The following is a 27,114-nucleotide window of genomic DNA, read 5'->3' on the forward strand; positions in this document are numbered from 1 at the left end:
AACAATATTAAGATGCCAATGTCTCGACCAATTTGGAAATTTGACTAATTCAGCGCCTTGTTTACGTAACATCAAAAACATGAGAAATTCTTATTTTTATTAAGAAATGACATTTCAAAACTTTCATCCTATGTCATTCCATTCAACCGCAAGAAGAAGGAGAAGTATCACACGCTCTTTAAAACCGTCACCTACAGACAGAGTAGGCCTACCTACACATCTCTATCCACCACCGGGTATCCACTGGTAAGTCTGGCTATAATCTGCAATACGGATAGGATAGGAGGCCTAGCCGAGGCTAGGTCTAGGCTATACCGTACCACTTATGGATTATCCTAGCCTATTACTAATATATTACTATATACTAATAGTATTAGCTAGGCCTATTAATTTTATTGCTTTGTACTATACCATCATCACGAAGCTGCGTATTAGAGGGTAAGCCTATTGGGATTGATTGTTTGTAAGCCTAGTTCTGTGTAACATAAACAGTAGATTTTAATACAAAATTGAAATGTTCTTTTTGTGTTGTTGTGAATATGTGGTTATTTAAAAAATGAATAGTTAAGCATAATTAATTAGTACAGGCATATAGGCCTAGGCCTATATTATTAATTAATAATAATAGCATGTCTATACTATAATATAGTATAATATAGGCCTACTAGTACTATAGTTATTTTAATAACTATTTTGTGTACTTGATACCCAATGCTTGTAGTGTAATTTTAATGTCTTGTTTCTCTCATTTCTTTTTCTCCACAGCCTCCAATATAATAATACAATAAATTTAGATAACATGATTACAGCAAATGTTTTTTAGTTAACAATTAACAACTAATTGTTTATGATCTTATGATTAAGCTCTGTCTACACTATTCTATTCAACTTTATGTGACAAAACAAAATGTGATGTACTGACCCCCATATGGACATATGATGTCAACATCACTACCATATTTTGGACACATCACAATTTTTTTGTCAAACTAGTTTGATAGTGTAGATAGAGCTTTAAAAATTAGATTGGTATTTTTGTTCCACAGTTTTAAACCAATCTGAAGATGGCTGATTTACAGGCCACTATTGAGTTGTCTGTGGAATTGTCTAAATTTCATAACATTGACCTGTTTCAAAGAGGGTAAGTCCCTTAAACTGTTATAATATGTAGTGTATTTTATTTATTTTAATACCATACAGAAACAAACAAACACAGATAAGAAATAGAAAATGAAATAGGTAAATCGCCCTTTTGATTGTTTAACTTCACTTGCCTTTCAGAATTAACTTTATTGCACCATGCATACAAGTTCCATTTTTATGGACCTTTTCATATTTTCTCTTTTAAATGATTTGTGAGGTTGGTGACATTTTGCATGTACACTATAGTCTGCACCTCTTGTGTTTCATGTTTAACTGTTTACTTTGTGGCAAATTGTTCAAGAATTAGAACAAAAGGACAGTCTAACCTTTCGAGTGAGTGGCCGAGCGGTTAAGACAGTGGAACCGTAATTACGTAGCCATAACATCGGCAGGGGTTCGAGGCTCTTCTCACTCCATGGTTCTGGTGGTAGAACGAGTCTTCTCGGATAAGGACTAAACCGTAGGTCCAGTGTACACATTTAGCTCGTGTGCACTTTAAAGAACCTAGTACATCTTTCGAGACGAGTAGGGGGTTACCCCGGTGTATTAGTACATCACAGCCACTGATCACCAACTGGGCCCTCTGGGAGACCAGTCTTTGACTGAAGAGGTTACCCAGCATAAATATTAATATAAATTTCAACTCAATATTGTACTCATAAATAATAAATATATACTTATATACTATAATAAATCCAAAGGCAAATTAAAATGCCAATGCTGTGGATCTCAATGGAGATACAAATTTAAATAAGCACTGAAAAAATGACAATGCTGTGGGTATATCTATCAGTGGCTGGATCTCAATGGAGATACAAAAAAATAAAATAAGCAAAAAGCTAAATCGAAAATATAGTAAACAGCCAGAACAATTAATAGCAGAGCTTTCGGGCAACACTAGCCCTTCATCAATACACGTAAGAGACTTGGATAAAATAATAATAATTATTAATAATAATAATAATAATAATATACCGGTAAGTAATTATTGTATTCAAGCTTTCTGTTTTCTTGTCATTATTGGAAGGCATAATCTTAATGTCTCTTATCTACAGTAGCCAATGGACTGCTGTTTAGTGACATTGAAGAGCACCAACTTTGTAAACTGTCAAGTCTCTCACATTGTATTGAAAACATCAATATGTGTGGGCATGTGAATCAGAATATTTTAATTTATTCACGCAAACACAACTATAAAATATCTACTGTATCTACTAATATTTAGTGTTGATTATTTGAATGAAAATCTTATTTAAACGATAATAACATTGTATGTTTGTTGTTACCAATATTGTATGGTAGGCATCTGTAGGTCATAAATAATCGCAGTGGTTTCGGGAAAAGGTTACACTTGAAAATGTCCTCCTGGTGGGGAATGGATAATGCGTTAATGATAAAGAATTGCAGTAAATGTTGTTGTTTGTGTCATCCTCAATATAGTTTGGAAGAAAAAAAAAGTTGAAAAAAGTATTTTTTTTTTTTATTTTATCGTATGACATTAACAGTACAAAGAAAAACATACAAAATTAAAAGCAAACAAAAACAACATAGATATCTATCTAATCATCACTAATCATCACTAATCATCACTAATCATCACTAATCATCACTAATCTAATCATCATAGATCTATCTCCTTATAAATAAAATAAAGGTTCATAAAATGTATTCTAATCTATAACAATTTCATATTTGATTTATAAAAAAACAATACAACATTTTTTTTCGGAAAAAATAATCAGTTCATTAATGAATATATTATAAAATATGTGTTCTTTATTTAAAGATTTTATCATATGAGAATGTATCTGAAAGTTCCACCAAGGTCACCTTTCAAGTATGATGTTACGTTGCCACGCCAATCAGGTAGGTTGTACTCACTACCAACAAATAATCTTAAGCTCTTTTTTTTGTTCGTGTTTTTATCGTTCATGTTTAAATTTAAGGTTTGAGAGCCTCGTGCATGTCAGCCTTGGCTATTTTGAGTCAACCTCATTAATAAATATATATACAATTTTCCCTTTTTATGAAATTTGTTACGAAAAAAGTTATTAAATTAATAATAATTATAAAAATTAGAGTTGATAATCAAAATAGACTTTAATGGTAAAAGCATTATGTCAAGAAAAACATAAAATGAAAATTGAAATGAATTTATTCTATTAGATTCTACTCCTTGCCAAATTAAGAGTATGTACTGTATGATGTTAAATCGAAAAAGTAATATTTTTCATGAATAACTTTCACCTGCATGCAATTCATTTTGACAGCTTCCTGTTTTTATACATAAATTAGGAATAATTGCTTTCTTGATTACAGTCGTTTTAATTTACAGGCAATAAAACATGAATACAAGCAATTTGCTGTGCTACTTTATTTAATCATGCATCTCATCATATTTGTAAAACAGACAGTAGAACTCTCCCCCCCCCCCTCCATTGGGACCCCCTTATTATTCAAGGGACATCCTTACTAAGGGGGACACCCATATTTAAGGTACAGTGCACCCCTATTCAAGGTACAGTACACCCCTGTTCAAGGGTCAGCCTTACTAAGGGGGACACCCATATTCAAGGGACATCCCTAATAAGGGGACACTTATATTCAAGGTACAGTACACCCCTATTCAAGGGACATCTTTACTGAGGGTATACCCATATTCAAGGGACATCCCTGATAAGGGGACACTTATATTCAAGGTACAGTACACCCCTATTCAAGGGACATCCTTACTAAGGGTATACCCATATTCAAGGGACATCCCTAATAAGGGGACACTTATATTCAAGGTACAGTACACCCCTATTCAAGGGACATCCTTACAAAGGGTATACCCATATTCAAGGGACATCCCTATTCAAGGACATCCCTATTAAAGGGACACCCCATATTCAAGGGAACATCCTTAATAAAGGGAACACCCTTATTAAGGGTACATCCATATTCAAGGGATACCTCTATTAAGGGGACACCAATATTCAGGGGACACCTTATTAAGGGGACACCTTATTAAGGGGACACCCATATTCAGGGGACACCTTATTAAGGGAACATCCATATTCAGGGGACACCTTATTAAGGGGACACCCATATTCAGGGGACATCCTTATTCAGGGGACATCCTTATTCAAGGACGTCCCTATTAAAGGGACACCCCATATTCAAGGGAACATCCTTAATAAAGGGGACACCCTTATTCAGGGGACATCCTTATTAAAGGTGATACCCATATACTGTATTAAGGGGGACACCCTTATAGGGGACACCTTAATACTGTAAGGGGTTTATTTTGACTGCCTTACTGTAATGTCATTACAAATGCTTTTGCTTTGCTTGGTATAATTTTATATAATCACTTATTTTTTAGTCAATATTTTTGTTTTTTAATAAGCAGGTTGGCTATTTTAAGACCTGAATAAACATTTTTTAAATAATTACCACACCAGGAAATTGGAAATTGATATTATAATAAAGAGTGTAATAGTTGAATTGATATCATACATATTGACATGATGATGGGAGGAATAGAGGTGATTTAAATTCAAATACTATTTGTTATCATAAATACAGTAATTTTATTGGGATCCTAATATTATAGGAGAGAATTTTTCTCTTTTGTTGATTCGATCCAATAGACTGCAACATACTAAAATTGGTACTTACGACGACAAAACCCAGTTTTTTTATCGTTAATATATTTTTATTTTTATAACAATTTTTGATAGTACGTGTATATTTATGATATTTATTTAATATGTGAATGAGAACAATGAAGGAACAAGTATACAAAGAGAAGAAAAAAAGGAATTAATTTCCAGTATATCAGTGGGCGGGTTAGAGGTGTATACCTGTGAATTTATATTCAGATAATGATAAATGATGTGGTACAGTAGGGTGTTATTGGTCTTAAATGACACCAAAAGCTGTTGAATTTCACTATTCCGTACTTTGCTATTCAATACAATTACTACTTACACTCACTAAATCATAATATTCTAGATTGAAACCTATCCTAGGTTGCCGCAGGGAATTAAAATTATGAGTGCTAAGTCTGCTAGTGAAGATTTGAAATGCAATTGGCATTTATTTGTCTGCTGACCATTTACAGTAACAAGTGTATATTCACTGTGCTTGAGTATGGTGCGCCAAGTTGTCATTTATTTGGAAATAAAGATATCTCTATTGCTTGAATAAATGACAGGTTGGCGTGCCATACTTGAGTGATAACTGAATATAAGTTACAGAATTCTTGAAGAAGATTTCTTAATGGCTGATCTATTTGTTCATCACTTCTAAGTGTGCTATGTTGAATAGATTCATATCTATTTGTTCATCACTTCTAAGTGTGCTATGTTGAATAGATTCATATCTATTTGTTCATCACTTCTAAGTGTGCTATGTTGAATAGATTCATATCTATTTGTTCATCACTTCTAAGTGTGCTATGTTGAATAGATTCATATCTATTTGTTCATCCCTTCTAAGTGTGCTATGTTGAATAGATTCATATCTATTTGTTCATCACTTCTAAGTGTGCTATGTTGAATAGATTCATATCTATTTGTTCATCCCTTCTAAGTGTGCTATGTTGAATAGATTCATATCTATTTGTTCATCACTTCTAAGTGTGCTATGTTGAATAGATTCATATCTATTTGTTCATCACTTCTAAGTGTGCTATGTTGAATAGATTCATATCTATTTGTTCATCCCTTCTAAGTGTGCTATGTTGAATAGATTCATATCTATTTGTTCATCACTTCTAAGTGTGCTATGTTGAATAGATTCATATCTATTTGTTCATCCCTTCTAAGTGTGCTATGTTGAATAGATTCATATCTATTTGTTCATCACTTCTAAGTGTGCTATGTTGAATAGATTCATATCTATTTGTTCATCACTTCTAAGTGTGCTATGTTGAATAGATTCATATCTATTTGTTCATCACTTCTAAGTGTGCTATGTTGAATAGATTCATATCTATTTGTTCATCACTTCTAAGTGTGCTATGTTGAATAGATTCATATCTATTTGTTCATCACTTCTAAGTGTGCTATGTTGAATAGATTCATATCTATTTGTTCATCACTTCTAAGTGTGCTATGTTGAATAGATTCATATCTATTTGTTCATCACTTCTAAGTGTGCTATGTTGAATAGATTCATATCTATTTGTTCATCACTTCTAAGTGTGCTATGTTGAATAGATTCATATCTATTTGTTCATCACTTCTAAGTGTGCTATGTTGAATAGATTCATATCTATTTGTTCATCACTTCTAAGTGTGCTATGTTGAATAGATTCATATCTATTTGTTCATCACTTCTAAGTGTGCTATGTTGAATAGATTCATATCTATTTGTTCATCACTTCTAAGTGTGCTATGTTGAATAGATTCATATCTATTTGTTCATCACTTCTAAGTGTGCTATGTTGAATAGATTCATATCTATTTGTTCATCACTTCTAAGTGTGCTATGTTGAATAGATTCATATCTATTTGTTCATCCCTTCTAAGTGTGCTATGTTGAATAGATTCATATCTATTTGTTCATCCCTTCTAAGTGTGCTATGTTGAATAGATTCATATCTATTTGTTCATCACTTCTAAGTGTGCTATGTTGAATAGATTCATATCTATTTGTTCATCCCTTCTAAGTGTGCTATGTTGAATAGATTCATATCTATTTGTTCATCCCTTCTAAGTGTGCTATGTTGAATAGATTCATATCTATTTGTTCATCACTTCTAAGTGTGCTATGTTGAATAGATTCATATCTATTTGTTCATCCCTTCTAAGTGTGCTATGTTGAATAGATTCATATCTATTTGTTCATCCCTTCTAAGTGTGCTATGTTGAATAGATTCATATCTATTTGTTCATCCCTTCTAAGTGTGCTATGTTGAATAGATTCATATCTATTTGTTCATCACTTCTAAGTGTGCTATGTTGAATAGATTCATATCTATTTGTTCATCACTTCTAAGTGTGCTATGTTGAATAGATTCATATCTATTTGTTCATCACTTCTAAGTGTGCTATGTTGAATAGATTCATATCTATTTGTTCATCACTTCTAAGTGTGCTATGTTGAATAGATTCATATCTATTTGTTCATCACTTCTAAGTGTGCTATGTTGAATAGATTCATATCTATTTGTTCATCACTTCTAAGTGTGCTATGTTGAATAGATTCATATCTATTTGTTCATCACTTCTAAGTGTGCTATGTTGAATAGATTCATATCTATTTGTTCATCACTTCTAAGTGTGCTATGTTGAATAGATTCATATCTATTTGTTCATCACTTCTAAGTGTGCTATGTTGAATGGATTCATAATTAAGGACAAATAAATCCAATGCTTCCTTTTTACATCGCTTTTTTCTTTGTTCAGTCAATTCACATAATTTACATTTTAAATTGGAAGAAAGTCCCAGCAATATGTTGAAATAATAATTGGACTATTTGGCCAGGCTTTTACAGTATGTCAAATTGTGTAGTATTTAATTATTTTTATGCAAAGCTTTTAGGTAAAGCTCTGTCAACACTGTCACAATACTCAACAGCTCTGCATCAAACTTTATGTGACAACAAATATGATGTGCCCATGGACATGATGATGTCTCATATTTGAGCATATCACTACCATATTTGAGCATATCACTACCATATTTGAGCATATCACTACCATATTTGAGCATATCACTACCATATTTGAGCACATCACTACCATATTTGAGCATATCACTACCATATTTGAGCATATCACTACCATATTTGAGCATATCACTACCATATTTGAGCACATTACACCTTTTTTGTCTCTAGAACTTTAAGGTAGAATATAAACAAATAGACAAAGTATATTGGTTCATTTGTCAATCTTGCTAGACATAAATGAGTGTAAATTTACACATGTACAAAATGTCATTTTATAATATTATGTAGTCAATGGTTTATTCGGTCTGCTGGTCATTGGCCATTAAAATCCAGAAGAGGCCGATAAAAATTCACATTTCATGACAAAATGATGGCCAGTAAAATTGAATTAGGGCCATGATAAGATTAAGAGGTGCCTCATCTTAAGTTTTGGTCAAAATTGTTTGGGTTATGGCTAATACTTTTGAATAATTTGAAAATTAAAAATAATGTAAAGCACCATTGGTATGAAATCAGAGCTGATCATTTTGCTACAGTATGTGAGTAGGCTTGCAAAAATCAATTGCAATTATTTATATAACAGTTAACACCTTTCGTTTTTTTAGTAACTCTGTACAGTATATTCTCAACCAGTCTGTACAGTGTAATTGTAAACCCTATCTGGTTTCACGCCTTTCAATTCCCAGGATTCAAGCTAACAAAAGTATTTAAAGGGGATTCTGGTTTTAAAATTTCTTAAATTAAATATCGTTTATTTTTACATAAAAAATAAATATAAAGATAAAGTAGTAATGAGAAATAAAACAAAAATTCATGGAATTTCTTTTTTTCAACAGCTTAGGGAAGCTCATTGGCTTTTACTAATTAATATTCATGAGATCAGATTCTTTATATTTTTTAATTTAATTTAAAGCCTGGAACCCTCCTTTAATGAAAGTTGTCATTGGTTTCATTAAACAGAAGAACTGCTACTGTTGATTAAAGACAGTGTTTTGAAAGAGATTACAATTTTTAAAGATTATTAGATTAATGTATAAATAATAGATTTATCTTGTATTGTTTGAAGGTTTGCATGGCGTAATCAATGTTGATATAAAGTTTGCGGTACACCACGTGTATTAGTTCTGAAAAGAACTGTTGAGTTTCTCGACGTTTCAATCAATATGCTTTGATCGTCCTCAGGAGTGAGAATCAAAGCATATTGATCAAAACATCGAGAAACTCAACAGTTCTTTTCAGAATTAATACATGTGGTGTACTGCAAACGTGAGATTTATCTTAATTAAATGATTTGTTATCCAAAGCCGTAGTGAGAGGTTATGAGTTAAAGATGCTTTAAATATAATTATTAATATAAAATAATTTATGATTATCTCTGCTCAATTTTCTTGGATATTAAAGGAATTTTGTATTGTACTGTATTAATAAATTGAATGTAGAAATCACTGACAAATTTTGTGGCAAATTTTTTACAGTAACATTCCTGAAAGGATGAAAAAAGTGTTAAATGAAAAGGATGGTTTGCTTAGTATACTGTGTAGACAAGTAATTGTTTATCTATCTCTCATCTGTTTTCACTGATAATTACACAGTAACATCTGCTCATGCTCAGTGCATTAGTAGCCAGCTGTATTCAATTGAGTCTTTTTTACAATAACATAAACCAGTCAATTAGTTATTAGAATTCATTATCATCAGTATTATGCCTTTAGATATGATTATGTCATTGTGACGAACTTAGTTTATTATTGTACAGTATATGAAAATATTATAGAAAAAAGACATTGAGGGTTGGTAGTATGAATAAATTACTAAATAAAAACTAAATTTCTAAATTATATTTAATAATTTTCATGGTAGTTTTTTTAATAGTATATTTTTTATTTTGTTTATTATGTCTTTTGGCACATGTGGCCAAGGATTACTACCAATAGTAAATTAATCACTCTCCTAGCAGATAGGTGGTAATCCCTTTTTACAGGGGCTATTTTGTGAACCAGTTCACTGGGGTAACCCTCTACTTGTCTCAAATAAACTGGGGTCTTTAAAGTGCACACAGGTTTCTGTACACTTGGACCTATGTTTTTTAGTCCTTATCCGAGAAAACTTGTTCCACCACAAGAAATAGGAGCGATATTGTTGGCTCTTTGGGTGGCTCTTTGGGTATGGTAAACGGCGCCCCTGCCTTAACCGCTCAACCCAAAAAGACAAATGTCTCCAATACTTTTTATTTTATGGTATGCCATTGTCATCTTTGTCACATTTGAAATAAAACTACATTGTTGAACTTTTTTTTATTCTTACAGATATTGAGATGGTCACACCTCCATGCGTATATGAAAATGTTGCAGTCAGTAAAACATTTCAAATTCTCTACAAAAATGAAGAAGTGACATTGAAAGACGTTGCTGTGTTTAAAATTTACCATTTAGTGGACAGTAACAAGGTAATATTTACTTCTTTAATAGTGAGCTTTTGCCATCTCAATCAGGGAAACAAATTTCTTTTTCCTTTCTGTGTACACGGTTTCGTATTTAATTTTCGATCCGACAACCACAAAAAAATGAACTACTGTAATCATGGAATCATTTTATTTGTTTTTACATTTTATTTCAATGTAATTTTTTCAGTAAATTGCCTCAGTTTTATTAAAGAAAATATTTTGATATATAAAATATAATATGAATTATGAATACAATTGGTTTTACCACTATCAGATAAAATGTGTGATTTTCTTTCATGCAGGTGATGATATCTGAAATTTCACAGTACATTTACGCATTAACATGGCCATACACACCATAGCTTTTTTTAGATAAGAAAATAACATTTAAATGGTAACTTGTGAACAAAATTGTTCTGAATTTTAACACATTGTTCATTTTTTTTAAGATTGAGGAGAGTATAAATTCCACTGATATTCAGCTTATTTTGGAACTTTATTTTAGCTGCTCTGATGAGGTGTAAGTTCTGACAGTTAATGTTTTTTTCTCGATCAACTTTGATTTGTAAGAAAACGTCTACCGTATTAATTTTAATATCTACTTATTCATTATATGTGTGACAAGAAATTATTCTTGCAAGATCTTCTATTAATGGTATTGTTTGTTTGTTTGTTTGTTTGTTTTATCTTTATACTGGGTGACCTCTTCAGTCAAAGACTGATCTCTCAGAGGGCCCAGTTGGTGATCAGTGGCTGTGATATACTAATATACCGGGGTAACCCCCTACTCGTCTCGAAAGATGTACTAGGTTCTTTAAAGTGCACACGAGCAAGTTGTGTACACTGGACCTACGGTTTATAGTCCTTATCCGAGAAGACTCGTTCTACCACCAGAACCATGGAGTGAGTGAGCCTCGAACCCCTGCCGATGTTGTGGGTACGTGATTACGGTTCCACTGTCTTAACCGCTCGGCCACTCACTCCTGTATTGTTTCATTATTATACAGTATATTACCATTTTTGTATTGTATTGTGTTTATGTTGATAGAAATTAATAAAGTTGAATACATACAAATAGAATCTCATGACAACAGTTTCTAAATGGATTGATTTTTAGAATAATTTTTACTTGAACAACTTTATGCCACAATTTATTCATACTATATTATTTTTACTTTCTATATAATAGTCTTCCCCTTTAATTTAATGTAGCATGATACAGTCCCCCCCCCCCCCTCAAAAAAAGATGTAAAAAAAAAAAATGGGTGAACTTAATTATTGTTGTCATTGACAAACTGTTTTAACAGTATTGAATAAAAAATAGTAGAAGATTGTAAAATAGTGTTCTTTGTTTTTAGGCCGACAAGTCCAGACAGCTTGGAATTATCAAGCACACGTACACTAAAGTTACACATAGATGCAGCTCGTGGACTTCACTCACATGCATCTGTTCTGTTTGATTACTTTCATCTATCAGCAGCTTCCTTGACTTTTCATGCGGCTCTCCTAGGTGTCAATCAGGCCATGTTCAGGTAAGGATTCCAAAAACAAATGATGTTTAAAATATCAATGGTTATTAAAGCTCTGTCTACACTATAAACTAGTTTGACAAAAAAAGTGCCCAAAGATGGTAGTGATATGACATCATCATGTCCATATATGGACAAATCACATTGTTTTGTCACATAAAATTTGATAGTGTAGACAGAGCTTAAGTATGCATACTTAATGTGACAAAAATGTGATGTGCCCATATATGGACATGATGATGACAGAGCTTTACAAACCTTTGTCAAACCAAATTTTACAAAATGAACTGTTGTACTTCATTTATGTTGAATGTTTGTGACTACCCTAGTTTCATAAATTGATGTAGTTGAATTACTGTGTAGACATGCTTTGTAGATAGTTAATAGTTATGTAAGCATCCCACAAATGACACACATTAACTAGACGCTATCACATAAATTGTTCATAAGTGTAACACTAAAGTTCTTTCCCCTAGAATAACTAGGTCATAATATTGTTTTATGTTAAGCACTACTGTAGTAGCTAATATGAAAAACAATTTGTGTCATGTAGAATGTAATGTATAGTGAATTTCAGGCCCGTATGCAGCATTAATAATGGGGGGGTGCGAGCGAAGCGAGCAACAATGGCTGGGGGCCAGGGGGCCGCCAAGGGCCCCCGGTCAGGGTCCAGGGGCCGAAGGCCCTGGAAAAATTTGCGTTATTTGACGTTCTAAAGACTGATGTAAGACTCTCTGTTGTGGCTTGGGCTAGTTGAACGATGGACACCAGAACTTAACGCTTTCATGATGAGGCCAACTCAGCAGGGGTGGCGCCAGGATCTTCCCGACGCGGGGGCTACATTCCCCGACGAGGGGGCTATGCGAGCGAAGCGAGCATCACAAGGCTGAGGGCCAGGGGCCGCCAAGGGCCCCCGGTGGGGGTCCAGGGGGCTTCGCCCCCCGGAAGCAACGCGTTCTAGCGTCATTTGAGGTCTTTTTAATCAGATTTAGGGTAGCCATTTTTTCCATTTTTTATAATGCATAAATAAAATACTGCGTGCAAAAAAACGATGCGCGATGACGGTTTCAATCCATATTTTTCAATTTAAAAAATATAAGTTCAAAGAAAATTTTGAAAAATAGAGTTGGAGGTCCCGGAAATTGGACTTACAGTATTATACTTCAAAACATGAAAAAAAATATATAAGTCCCTATCATGGGTTGTGACTGAGCTAAGAAATGTTTGAAAAATAGAGATGTTAGGTCCCGGAAAATGTACTTCTTCGAAATATGACCAGCTTTATTGTTGGGGCTGAGCTAAGAAAATGTTTAAAACTAGAGCTGCAGGTCTTCAAAAAATTGCATTTTATACTTTGGAAACATCAGGCCTAGAGGCTTAAAAAACGCAAGCGTAGACCTTTTTCAGTCGGGGAAAAAAGTTTATTCCTCCCAGGTGTATGCATGCGTACCATCTGGACTTCCGAGTGGTGAGAAATTCATGACATACAGGATATTGAAAATGTAATAACTATAGCTATAATGTTGGCTAAGCGAAAATGGCATGTTTTTTTGTTTAGTAATGGATGAAAAATTTATTTTAGGTGCCCCACGGTACAGAAGGTTACTTGTAAATTAAAAAATTGGTGAACAAACGAACAATTAACATAATTCGTTTTTGCTGTAGTGTAGCGTACGTCGACGCAGTACACGACGTAACCGTCGGTAAACTTCGCCTGGAAAATAACACATTACACATTTTGGTCCCTGGATGAAACTTGATATCACGCGTCTCGACCCAACGTTGAACGATTCGTACAAAGGGATACCGCCAGACAAGTGCGTACCTAGCTATTGTTTGGTAGTAAGTTAGATCGCTGGAAATAATGAATGCATATAAAGTGCATAATATCACTCTGACGTACTCTCACGGTCAATGAAACGTCGCGGTTTTCTAGGCGCTGAAGCTAGCTACGAAGTGAACGCGAACGCTTTTTACTGTATATTATATTCCCCAACAAAAAGTACACGTGTTCCCTGACGTTAAATTGTCTGTATTTCTCCAGCAAACACTTTACCGCGTACCGCGTACATGAAGCGCTAAGCTATTGCTTGTCGTCACATGATCGACTGCGCATGTTTTACATCGAGTTTGTAGTCAGTTCAGATTCCGTAATTTAATTACCGGTATTTTTTCATTTTATATTAGCATATTTTTGTATTTATACCATTGATAATGTAAATTTTGTATATATATAATGATATTGTCTTTAGTTAAACAAGACAAGAAAAAATACCAACCGAGGAAATAGTGGACCTTTTGGGACTTGGGGGGGTGCGTCTGCACCCAACGCACCCCCCCTGGATACGGGCCTGAATTTAGTATCAAGAGTTATATTTTGTATGGAGTGAATTTGTAGTAAAGTATAATGTATGGAGTGAATTTTTGGAAAGAGTATACTGTATGGAGTGAATTTGTGGAAAGAGTATACTGTATGGAGTGAATTTGTGGAAAGAGTATACTGTATGGAGTGAATTTGTGGAAAGAGTATACTTTATGGAGTGAATTTGTGGAAAGAGTATAATGTATGGAGTGAATTTGTACTAAGACTAGAATATACTGTATGGAGTGAATTTGTGGAAAGAGTATAATGTATGGAGTGAATTTGTGGAAAGAGTATAATGTATGGAGTGAATTTGTGGAAAGAGTATAATGTAGAGTGAATTTGTGGAAAAATGTAGAGTGAATTTGTGGAAAGAGTATAATGTATGGAGTGAATTTGAATACAGGTTTGAGCAAAATTCACTCATTTCGAGCGATTTAATTTACAGTTTTTTACAGTTGTATGCTTGTTATGTTTTTCAACTCTATACATCAAGATGTGGTAAAAGATTTTTTTAACATAAAATTTAATCAAATATTTTCTAGTATTCCCAGACCAGTTAAGAGTGGTTTCTTTGGAAAGTTTTCTAGTTCAACAAATTCACCAACTAGACAAGTACCAATACCAAGTTTAGAGACTGTGTTGTTTGGCCCACGTACCAAGTTGCCAGAGAATGGGGTAAGAGAGTCTTGTTGAAATTAATATTCGATTTTTGTGGCTTGGTGGTTATGATGCTTGGCTACCAATCCAAGGATCCTGGGTTCAAGTCCTGTCATATGTCAGGATTTTTTCTAATGACAAATTACAACTCCACTCCCAAAGACTAGTATTGAAGGCCAGGTGCGGGCAAAAAATATCTATTGATCATACATTCCAATAATTATCGATCTATAGTTTCTCCTATGTTTCATCATTTTTTAGATTTTATTTGTGTTACAGGAGCTTGTTGAAAATAAGCACTTTCTTATCAGTGGGGGGATAGTTCAAATTACACAGTAAAATCTCTATTCTTTTGTACACAAATTTTGTAAATAGAGAGGCATTTTAAAAAGGTATAAAAAAATAAATGGTGTGGTAAAAAATGTTATCAGATGACTATTAAAATATAGATAATATAACTTGAATTTTACATTTATGGTATTTTTATTCAACTTCAGATTTTTATTTTCATGCTATAGCAAAAATTATCCACCGTATATCGACCATCTTTTTTCACCTTCTATGGAGTCACCAAACATGTTATTACATTAGGTTTAACTACCTACCTACCTTCCCGTTTTGTTTGGCAGAATTTTGCCAAATTTGTATTTGACCATAAGGGAAATTCATTTAATTTGATTTCTGTTACAAATATTTGATTTATGTACAGTTAACTAGATATTATATTTAAAATTCATGCCTGTACCTGAGCTTTATTAAGACTTTGTTTATGTAGAGCATCTTGTGTATATGTTTGTCTTGTGAACGGTGATTGCCACCTTTAAGAATGAATGAATTCACTTTATGGTTATTCTTCGCAATTTGCCTAAAAGAAAAGTTTGGTTTTGGGATAATTTTTGGGTTTTCAGTGCCTCTGGTATTACAGTAGGAGAGAATTAATTGTAAATTTCAATGATTAAAAGTGTGTTATTCAAAATACATGGTAAAACCATCAAATAGATGTATTCTTAGAATTAATTATACCATAGAGATTTATTATCTCTAAATTATGCATTCTTACAATTAACATTATTCATCAGAGTGTTAAATACCATTTTTTTCACAAAGAATCATCGTTTAATAATACTCTATGGAACTGATAGATAGCAGGACAATTATTGAGCACACTGAAAATATTGTTATGAAGGTTTGAAAACGTTATAAATAACATAATCAATTAATAATAGTATGTACTGTATTGTAGTACAGTACATTACACAAAATATAAACAATCCTGTGAAGGCTAATCACTGTAAACACATTACTATCACTATCGTCATTATGACATCATCAAATAAAAAAATAGCAATCATTTAAGAATATGTTAGGTAGGCACACAAAAATATCAAATATAATAATTAAATAACAAGAACAATATGACTCATCATGTTTATCATAATCATTTGATCACAATCATTAATTGATCATAATCAGTTGATCATAATCATTTACTGACTCTTATGGCAGTAGTATCTGCCTCAGACATATTGGGCCATGCCTTTCCTCTGGTCAAGGTCTGTACTGGATGAGAGAAGCCCTTGATCAATTTTAGGACCAATCAAGGTGCTTTAAACAGTCCTGGCTTTGTTTGTATCAAACCTGTTAGTGGCGGTTATTATCGCTGTTGGTTTTGATTGAATAAAATAAAAAAATAAATAAATGAAAAATAATCGTTTGATCATCAATCATCACAATCAAGGATGCATTTGTTATCATATTATAATAAATATGTAATATCTTTTCAATTAACAATATGATTGGTTTAACCATGGAGGTTTCCATGGGAGTGAGTGGCCGAGCGGTTAAGACAGTGGAACCGTAATTACGTAGCCATAACATCGGCAGGGGTTTGAGGCTCACTCACTCCATGGTTCTGGTGGTAGAACGAGTCTTCTCGGATAAGGACTATAAACCGTAGGTCCAGTGTACACATCTAGCTCGTGTGCACTTTAAAGAACCTAGTACATCTTTCGAGACGAGTAGGGGGTTACCCCGGTGTATTAGTATATCACAGCCACTGATCACCAACTGGGCCCTCTGGGAGACCAGTCTTTGACTGAAGAGGTTACCCAGTATAAATATATATTCAATCAATCAATTAATTCCTCCATGGTTTAATTCCGATGTGCTCCTGCAACCGTGGTGTTGATTTGTTTATATCTATTCATTCCAATTAATTTCCTTTACAACAGCCTTGAGCTAAAAACTTGATGAATACCATAATATTAATAACGGATTTTCAGACTAAGTAATGCAAAATCATATGGATCCCTGTTTCATTATTATTCACTGTATTATATGAAAATAATAATTATGCCTTTTTAGACCTGCTTACATTACGTTGTATTTTTAAGCATAATTTGATTTTCACATTTTTTAATTAGGTTATCTGATTTAATTAAATTTTCTTCAATATCTAAACAATTTAAAATCTAAATAGAAAATTTTATTTCTGCGTTATAGTTATATTTTAATGATCTCGTTTAATAGCGGCCGTAAATATGGAACTTAAGATTTTCAATGATTTAGGACGAACCTGGGTCAGGTCAAATGATGTATGGTCGTTTGTCACCTGAACCTAGAAACCATCAAACAAACCTACGTTAAAGTGAGGAGTGCAGAGACACGTTCCAATGTCTCGGTACGCACACAGTGAACTAACATGATGTTGTTTGATCATCGACCGTCGCAAATCGAAAGCTTCTAATATACTGTTATACAAATGCAATAGTGGTTGAAACATCCTGTGATATTTGTTGACCAGAAAGTCACCAGGCGGTCACGGTTGACCGCACATAATTAGCATCATCAGTTCTGTCAATTGTTTGTACCAAATGTCACTTTCACTTGTACCAAATGTCACTTTCACTTGTACCAAATGTCACTTTCACTTGTTATAAATCATATTGTAAAATATGATGAAACTGTTAAAGAGGTTGTCTATTAATAATATTCCAAAACAATAATTTTGCTTTTACAATACTTATTGATGTTTGTAAGCATTTTCATCATGAATGGGAAAAATATTTTATGATAAAATTGTCAACTCTATGAAAATAGTTTCCCTTTTATAACTCATAAACATTCACCATAATGATGTATATACATTTACAACAAGTACTGTACATTATAAATGATGTATATACATTTACAACAAGTACGGTAAATTATAAATGTTGTTTATAAATGTGAAAGTAGAAAAACTGTAGCATTTTTTACTGCATTTTAATGAAATTAGTAATAAGAAACACGTCTGTACCCACTAATTGATAGATGGAGGACTGTCTTTCACCTGAGGCTAAGAAACAAGCTCTGCAGGTGTATCGTAATGTAACCACCGCTCTACTCAAATCAAAGCGCCACCTAGCCATTAGCTTCAATCAATTATCAACATACTTACCGATTGATCAACGAATTACACTAGGTATGTATCATGTCAAGTTTGAGGTTGCTGTTGGCGTGAAATTTCTCAACAAATTTCATATAAACTGTCAAGTAGGTTGCATTCCCACATGTCGCGAAACCGACTGTCTCAACATACCTTTTTATTTGTTGTTTTTTCCTAAAGCTCTGTCTACACTATCAAGCAAATTTTACAAAAAAAGTGTGATGTGCCCAAATATGGTAGTGATATGACATCATAATGGGCACATTACGTTTTTTTGTCACATCAAGTTTGATAGTGTAGACAGAGCTTAGAGTTAATTACAAAGATTATGGGAACGTGTATATTTTATGTATAGTAATGTTGTGCAATGATGGCAGTTATTGTTTGTTTTCAAAATACAATCCTTTAATATGATTTTTTTTATTTTGTACATTTTTATAATTATGTTCTGTCTACATGTCTTCGAGCAAACTATAAAATATTTGAATATAACAAAATGTCTATGTATATTTTATATGCATATGACAATAAATGGAATTATTTTTTCACTGATGAATGAATGAATATATTGTATTACAGATTCTAAGTAGTATAACAAAAACAGACAACACCATACCTAACTCAGTCAGTTATCCAAAAACCAGAAGTTTTTATAAATACCAACATTTTCCAAATTTATTACCACAATTTAATGTATTCAGAATAATTAGAGAAATACACTGTGCCAGTAAAATTAATTTACATAATAGTACTGTATATTATGTCCATTGTAAAATTTCAGAGACAAATACATTTTCTCTCAATTTTAAATTAAATTAAATCGATTGTTGAAACAAATTTAATTGAAAGAAGACAACTTGATAGCCTGTAGGGCCTATAAATACTGTATTTTATTAATGTTTATATTTATATGATGTATTGTTGATCAATAAAGTTATTTATTCTGTTTCAAAAGATGATTCTGATTATGAAGAAAATCTAGAGAATATGTGTGAAGTTGTTGAGGTAAATTTTCATATTTTTTTCAAATTCATGTGACAGAAAATGTGATGTGCCCATATATGACGTGATGATTTCATACCACTACCATATGTATGGGTGTATTACTACCTGTATTATATTTGGGTATATCATTACCATATTTGGGCATATCACACTAGTTTGATAGTGTAGACATAGATTTAAAAAGATAGTGTGACTGCTGTTTTCTGTAACATTGTCCATAAGAATTCTGATGCATTTTATTTTAGAGCCTTGAATGTGAGGAGGATATAGTTGAAGCTGTGTGTTCCAGCTTTGGTCAGCTATCTGGAGAGGTAACACTGACATGGACCCAGTATCAGGAGATTATGGTTAGCCATCAACGCATAGTGGTACATCTTAGAGACAAATACCATCAAATGAGGGTGAGTAAATCTAAAGCCTTCACACTCAACTTGTAAATAGTAACTTTACCCAAAGGTCATTGGTAAATAGTAACTTTACCCAAAGGTCATTGTTAAATAGTAACTTTACCCAAAGGTCATTGGTAAATAGTAACTTTACCCAAAGGTCATTGGTAAATAGTAACTTTACCCAAAGGTCATTGGTAAATTTGACCATTGTTCGCACTTGGATAATTGTATGCAGTTCATTTTACCATTTTTTTTTGTGACAGTTAATTTAGCCAAATTAAATCCAGTGCGATCGAGGCTTATGAGACAGGTATCCTCAAATGAGTTTAGGATAGTGTAGAATGTAGTCATCGTTAAGCTCTGTCCACACTATCAAACTTTATGTGACAAAACAATTTGATGTGTCCATATATGGATATGATGATATTATATCACAACTATATTTGGGCATATCACTACCATATTTGGGCATATCACTACCACATTAGGGCATATCACTACCATATGTGGGCATATCACTACCATACTTGGGCATATCACTACCACATTTGGGCATATCACTACCACATTTGGGCATATCACTACCGTATTTGGGAAAATCACTACCATAAGCCTGTAGCATGATATTCTAGATTCGCTCCAAACTTATTTATGTTGTGTTTATTTTAGATACAAAGATTTTCAGAATTTTTCTTTACGACATCCCGGCCAAAGCAGATGGCACTGGCCCTTGAAGAACCCGGGCATCAGAGCACCATGGCCGCGGTCAAATGTTCCGAGTACTACTGCAAACTACCCCCACTTCCAATAGAATGCGAGGAGACAGATGGCAGATATGAAAATCAACCAATTGTATTTGAGGAAAAGTATTTGGATTCTGTGGCATTTGGTAGAGGTAAGGAATAGTCTAAAGCTCTGTCTACACTATCAAACTTTATAATGTGCCCATATATGGACATGATGATTTCATATCACTACCATATTTAAGCATATCACTACCATATTTAAGCATATCACTACCATATTTGGGCAGATCACACTAGTTTGATAGTGTAGACAGAGCTTTACACATGTCTTTATATGTAATAATTTGGAGATCCTGTCTTGTAAAGATGAATCATATTTGACTATACTTTAAAAATCTAATATTTAAACTTTACAAAATTTACCCCACTATTAATCTATATTAATCTTTGATTGTATTATTTCATTTCAGGTCATGTGATTTCTGCAATGGAAGTAGATGTGGACCTACATGACTATAATTTATCAGCTGACAAACAAGAGCTTATCGAAAATCAACCAGTTCAACAAAAACCATTCAAAGAAAAATCAAAAAGCATCATTGGAAGTTTACGAAAATCTGTTTTTCCATTATGTCTTGAAAATGACGTATCCAATCACTACAAAGAGAATACATCACCCGACCATCACAATGACTCTTCAATGTCCGCATCGGTATCATTACCTAGTTTACTATTGGACGATGTGTCCACCAATCATGAAGTACAACCAGTACCATGTGACACATGTATACCCCCTTCAAATGGTTGTAATGAACGCCGTTGTCAATCTCCTATCAATTGCAATGGGGAACCTAAAGAACGAAAGAAAAGCGCGTTACGTAGATTTTCTTCAGGCGGAAGGCACATGTTAAAATCAGGATTTGGCTCTAAGAGAAAGGGTAAACTAAAACATGCAATCAGTCTAGACGGACTGGAACGGTTGAGCTTTTCACCGGACCGCTTTGATTCCCAAGCTTGTTTGATCTCTTCTGGACAAAAGTTTACTCCAAGCAACGATGAGATTGAAATTAGTGATGTCTTCCTGTCGTTGGTGGATGATAACTGCACGAATGAAGGTGAAACTGTGACCTTTGACCTTGAAATGCCAAAGAATGACACTCAGGAAATACAACAAAGCACCTTGAATACTCCAGAAGTAATTTCAAATGATGAAGGTGCGAAAGAATCACGGACTAATCCTTGTAAACGCAACTTCGTTGCGCAGGATTTTTCTTCCGGAGAAACGTCATGTTCTTCTTGCTTCCCGTTTATCAGCTCTCCAGATGTTAATAATTACGCGCAGCCTTGTATTGTTAAGGAACGACATCACGGCGAAGCGGTCGTCAGCGAGTCGACGGCAGTAGCAGTTGGAGAACCGCAAAAGTTGCACCCAGATGCTAGGCTATCACTGATGAAGGAAAATAGGAGGCAGAAAGATATGTAAGTAATGAAGCATAAAATAATAATATTACATTATATTGTTTATAGTAGTAATAATATAGATTAGAATTAATAGTACTATATTATTTTAATAGGTGGCACTCCTTGCCTGAAACAGGTGTATTCGTTAAATAAGGGTACAAACTGAATCAAACAAATGTTTTTTTGTTTTTTTTTAAATTTTTTAAATACATGACAGAGATAGTTGAGGTGATAAACTTGAAACAAAAGTGACAAAATATTGAAAAAAATTTAACATTAAAAATAAAAATAAAAACTTTATTAAGAATGCTCACACAGAGTATTTATACATTGTTAGACTCTTATAAACATTGACAGTGTGTAAATCATGTAGTGAATTTTAGTGATGTTTTAAGGTAATGGAATACACGGTACAGTAGTACAGGTCTGTGCAATAGTAACCTCCAACTGTATTGCATTCAATTAAAATTAAATAAATGAATAACACAATTTTGATTATTAACATCAAATCATTTGTATGTCTTCATTAGAAGCTTTGAATTTGCCAAAGAAGACATAAACCGTAAGATTCGAACCACTCCATTTGAGCTGTACAGTGACTTGCCAGACAGAGCATCAACACTTCCATACTTCAGCATAGCCAATGAGATTGAATATGAAGATGAAGCCATAGATGTGCATTTAATTGTATGTGTGCATGGACTGGATGGCAACCGCGCTGACTTGAGGTTGATTCGCACTTACATTGAACTTGGCTTGCCCGGAGAGAAATTTGAGTTTCTTATGTCTGAAAGCAATCAAGTAAAGAAATGAATTTGCTATTAAGCTCTGTCCACACTATCAAACTTTATGTGAAAAAAAATGTGATGTGCCCATATATGGACACGATGATATCATATCACTAACATATTTGAGCATATCACTACCATATTTGGGCACATCACACTTTTTTGTTACATAAAGTTTAATAGTGTAGACAGAGATTATTATTGTTATTATTAATGTTATTATATTATTAATATTATTGTTATCTTCCAAAAAATGCACTGAAAATTCAAAAGTGATAAAATTGTGAATGAACAATATTTTTTTTTCTGGTAGGGTGATACATTTGCAGGATTTGATCAAATGACAGATCGATTAATACGAGAAATTAGAAATCACATCGATGTTTTCAGGCTGAAACCAAGTAGAATAAGGTAAGTAAAGCTGATATATTGGTTACTAGACCTAAAGCAATCTACAACAGGATGTTAAGCTCCGGAGATGAAGGGGTTTATCTGCGGCACGATCACATCTACGTCCCTTAATAGACACTGCACACCCTGTTTAATTGCCTTTACTAGAACTCTGATGTGAAAAAAAATGCAAATGATTCTCGCATTGAACACTTTACTCCTTGACAAAAGTACTATTAAATTTAGTATATTAAAGTAATTAGGCCTGTGTAGGCTTAGTGAAAGTATATTTAAGGGTTTGCCTACCAATTTATTTATTTTGAGATATAATATCATTCAAAGCCACAGAAGAATTAATGCTCATTTTTATTACATTTAATTGTTTTTTTCTCTGTTAGTTTTATTGGACATTCACTCGGGACATTAATAGTGAGGTCAGCGTTATCCAAAGCAGAATTTGAGCCATGGCTTGACAAGCTTTATACATTCTTGTCATTGTCAGGACCTCATCTTGGACAGTTGTTTAACAGCAGTACATTGGTTAATACAGGTAAATATTTAACACTCTTATAGTCTTATTACAAGTATTTGGCAGTGGAGTTATAATTTGTCATTAGAAAAAATGCTGGGATTGAACTTGAACCCAGGACCCTTAAATTGGTAGCCAAGCATCATAACCACTAAGTCCACTGGTACTGGATTCTAGCCCCAGATTGAATCCCAGGATATGAGAATCATGCTAATCCATGCTTGCTTCTACAGGTATGTGGTTCATGCAGAAATGGAAGAAATCATTTTCCTTACTGCAGATGACACTGAAGGACCATCACGACCCTAGACAAACATTCCTGTACCAGTTGAGTGAGAAACCAGGTACACTAAAATAATATATACATGATACTACAGCTCTGTATGTAATATGAATAACAATTAGCAAAACATAGGCCAACATCAGCAGATGGTGACCGAAAGACTATCAGCTTTTAAGTTCTGTCTACACTATCACACTTAACATGTGACAGCAAAATGTGATGTGCCCATATATGGACACGATCAAATATGGTAGTGATAACATCATCATGTCCATATATGGGCACATGTAGACAGAGATTAAGAACACATTATTGATAAGGTTCTTAAATTGCTGTATGATTTACCTAAAGTTACATTGATGTGTTTTTGCATGTTTTTTATTTTCAGGGTTTGCTTTATTTAAGAAGGTACTGCTTGTTGGTTCATCTCAGGATCGCTACGTTCCACTGCATTCTGCTAGGGTAGAGAAATGTAAAGCTGCTGTCAAAGACAAGTATATATGGGGTAAGAATTTAGGGAGTGAGTGAGTGAATATTGTACCCAAGTAATTGAGTCAGATGTATGCCCTACTATGACGTAGTCCTAATATTATACCCAAGTAATTGGTCGGATGTTTGCCCTACTATGATGTAGTCCTAATATTGTACCCAACTAATTGGTCAGATGTTTGCCCTACTATGACGTAGTCCTAATATTGTACCCAACTAATTGGTAAGATGTTTGCCCTACTATGACGTAGTCCTAATATTGTACCCAAGTAATTGGTCAGATGTATGCCCTACTATGACATAGTCCTAATATTGTACCCAACTAATTGGTCAGATGTATGCCCTACTATGACATAGTCCTAATATTGTACCCAACTAATTGGTCAGATGTTTGCCCTACTATGACGTAGTCCTAATATTGTACCCAAGTAATTGGTCAGATGTTTGCCCTACTATGACGTAGTCCTAATATTGTACCCAAGTAATTGGTCAGATGTTTGCCATACTATGACATAGTCCTAATATTGTGCCCAAATAATTGGTCAGATGTTTGCCCTACTCCGACGTAGTCCTAATATTGTACCTGCTTTGAATTTTAGGAACGGTATATAACGAAATGCTAAACAACATCATGAAACCAATAATAGACAATCCAGAGGTTGAACTTGTGCGTTATGACGTCCATCATGCATTGCAGTCGTCAGCGAATTCACTCATTGGTCGAGCAGCTCATATAGCCTTCTTAGATTCGGACATCTTCATTGAGAAATTCATGACAGTATCTGGGTTAAACTATTTTAAATGAGCTGATTTCTCAATTTATATTCAGGTTTGTGCAACTAGTGTAATATTTTCAGAGAGAAAATAATTTTAGCTATGGTATATTATATATGCTTGTTCATACAATTTGGAACTGTTTGCGCCATCTTGTAGCCAAAATACTACTTCTGTTTGCGCCATCTTGTAACCAAGGGACAACTACTGTATTTCTATATATAGCTGTTAATATAGCTTTGTCTTAATGGCTCAATCAATAGTCTATTTTTTTAGTCTGATAGGATTATGAACTTTAAATTTGTAAATAAGTTGAAATTTGACAATACTAAAAGAATGTTATTGTAATATATTATGCGTGACTTAAGGTGCTTGTATGATACACATACTGTAGTGCAGTAGATACTTTCAAATGAAAGTAATAACTTATGATGTGGTGTTTAGGTTTAGGGTAACTAAAGAGTAAAGCTTGGTTCCTATTTGAATTCAACACAATGACGTAAGAGCAAGTTGACCAATCACAAGCAACTGTTGGTTGATCCAAAGCGTCATGATTGGTCAAATTTCTTGTGGTGTATTTATGTCCTTGCGTTGTGTCCAAGTGGGAACCAGTCTTAAGAATCCAAGAATTAATTTGGTACATGTTGGTCCAGTATGTGTTACACAAAAATCTGCCCCCACCCCAACCCTCTAAAATGATCACATTTTGATAAAAGTTGAAACCTTCACCACTCAAATTATTATTATTATTATTTATTACCACGTTTGCACAACACATGAAAGAGGCTCATAATTGATTTTCTCCTTTCCTCTATGGTTACAAATCATAACTCCAGATGATGTTTACTTTATTTTTTTTGGACACGCTTACCGCAAACCTAACTTGACTAGTGTTCAATCACCAAGCAAACCTTTAATACGACCTTTGACACAATTTTAAAAAGTATTATATAATTAATTTTAAATTTGCTGAAGCTCGATGCTCATTAGCTGAACAAATGAATAACTTTTATTGCTATTAATGCAATTGTATCCACAAATGGGTATTTCACTTGTAGTTACCTTGGCATTTCAAGACATATTTATTCATTACCATATATTTTTTGAGAGCCAATCCAGTTTCAGTATAATTATGTGGCAGAGAATTACAGTACTTATTTAATTTTAAAACAATAATATAAAATAATGTAATTATTATATCATGGAGTAAAGAATAATAATAATAATATTCTTTACTCCATGATTATATTAACTTATTGTGCTGTAAAATATTACTGCACCAAGAACTAAAGAATGAAGGGGGAAACATTAACCAATGATTTTCATCAAGCTAGGTAGTCACTTTCACAAATTGCTGTTGGGCCCAGGTCACAGTTAGGGAGTCAATTACAGATAATCCTATTGTAAATCTTGTACTGTATTTATAATCTGAAATAATAATAAGATGTTGCTATACCATCTATGTAATAATAATGTAAATGAGTGTAATTTAGTGTAGTATTTTGCTGAATGTGGTTACTCTGTCCATGAACAATAATTGGTTATTTTTAAATATATTTATAGGCTTGCTATGTATTCTCTTGCATTTTAGTGCCTTTTATATTTAAAGTTCAAATATTTTTGATGAATTTATTTCTTGATATATAGTATAGTATTGGTTTCTAAATATCAAATTATATAATAATTAAAATTTGCGTAAAACCTTCGTGTTTATTATTATTATTATTATGGTGGTAAACTTGAAATATGACCTTATTTGAAGTGTACTTAAATTCTTTTTAGTTTCATGCTATTTATAATGGTGGTTGTAATTCCAATTGATTTTAATTTATAATATGAATTTCAATTGAAATATTTAATTACAGTATTGTTAGTCTTTAAGTGCAATATACGAGTGTAGTGATTGTATTTAAGTCAAAATAAATTGATAACAATTTAAGTTTAGCATTTGTGTTTTTTTTTCCTGCAATTCTATTCAATAACTTGGGTAACTTGGCTGAACAGTGCACAAATGTGAATGCTCATGAAGATG

The 27,114-nt window shown here is 33.3% G+C and overlaps 1 protein-coding gene across 1 annotated transcript; it reads left to right on the top strand.

Moving 5' to 3' along the window:
* LOC140062414 (protein FAM135A-like) lies at window positions 1-26,882 on the top strand. The gene is made up of 18 exons (XM_072108625.1): window positions 1-246; window positions 1,047-1,141; window positions 2,930-3,009; window positions 10,114-10,253; window positions 10,700-10,770; window positions 11,609-11,782; window positions 14,687-14,819; window positions 18,114-18,264; window positions 19,184-19,233; window positions 19,479-19,634; window positions 20,292-20,517; window positions 20,839-21,847; window positions 22,360-22,630; window positions 22,931-23,028; window positions 23,406-23,557; window positions 23,770-23,880; window positions 24,208-24,324; window positions 24,908-26,882. Exons 2-18 carry the CDS (start codon window positions 1,065-1,067, stop codon window positions 25,111-25,113), a joined length of 3,222 nt encoding a protein of 1,073 aa, XP_071964726.1. The 5' UTR covers window positions 1-246; window positions 1,047-1,064; the 3' UTR covers window positions 25,114-26,882.
* The last annotated feature ends 232 nt before the right edge of the window (window positions 26,883-27,114 follow it).

Source organism: Antedon mediterranea, chromosome 11, assembly GCF_964355755.1.
Source record: "Antedon mediterranea chromosome 11, ecAntMedi1.1, whole genome shotgun sequence".
NCBI classification, from domain to species: Eukaryota; Metazoa; Echinodermata; class Crinoidea; order Comatulida; family Antedonidae; genus Antedon; species Antedon mediterranea.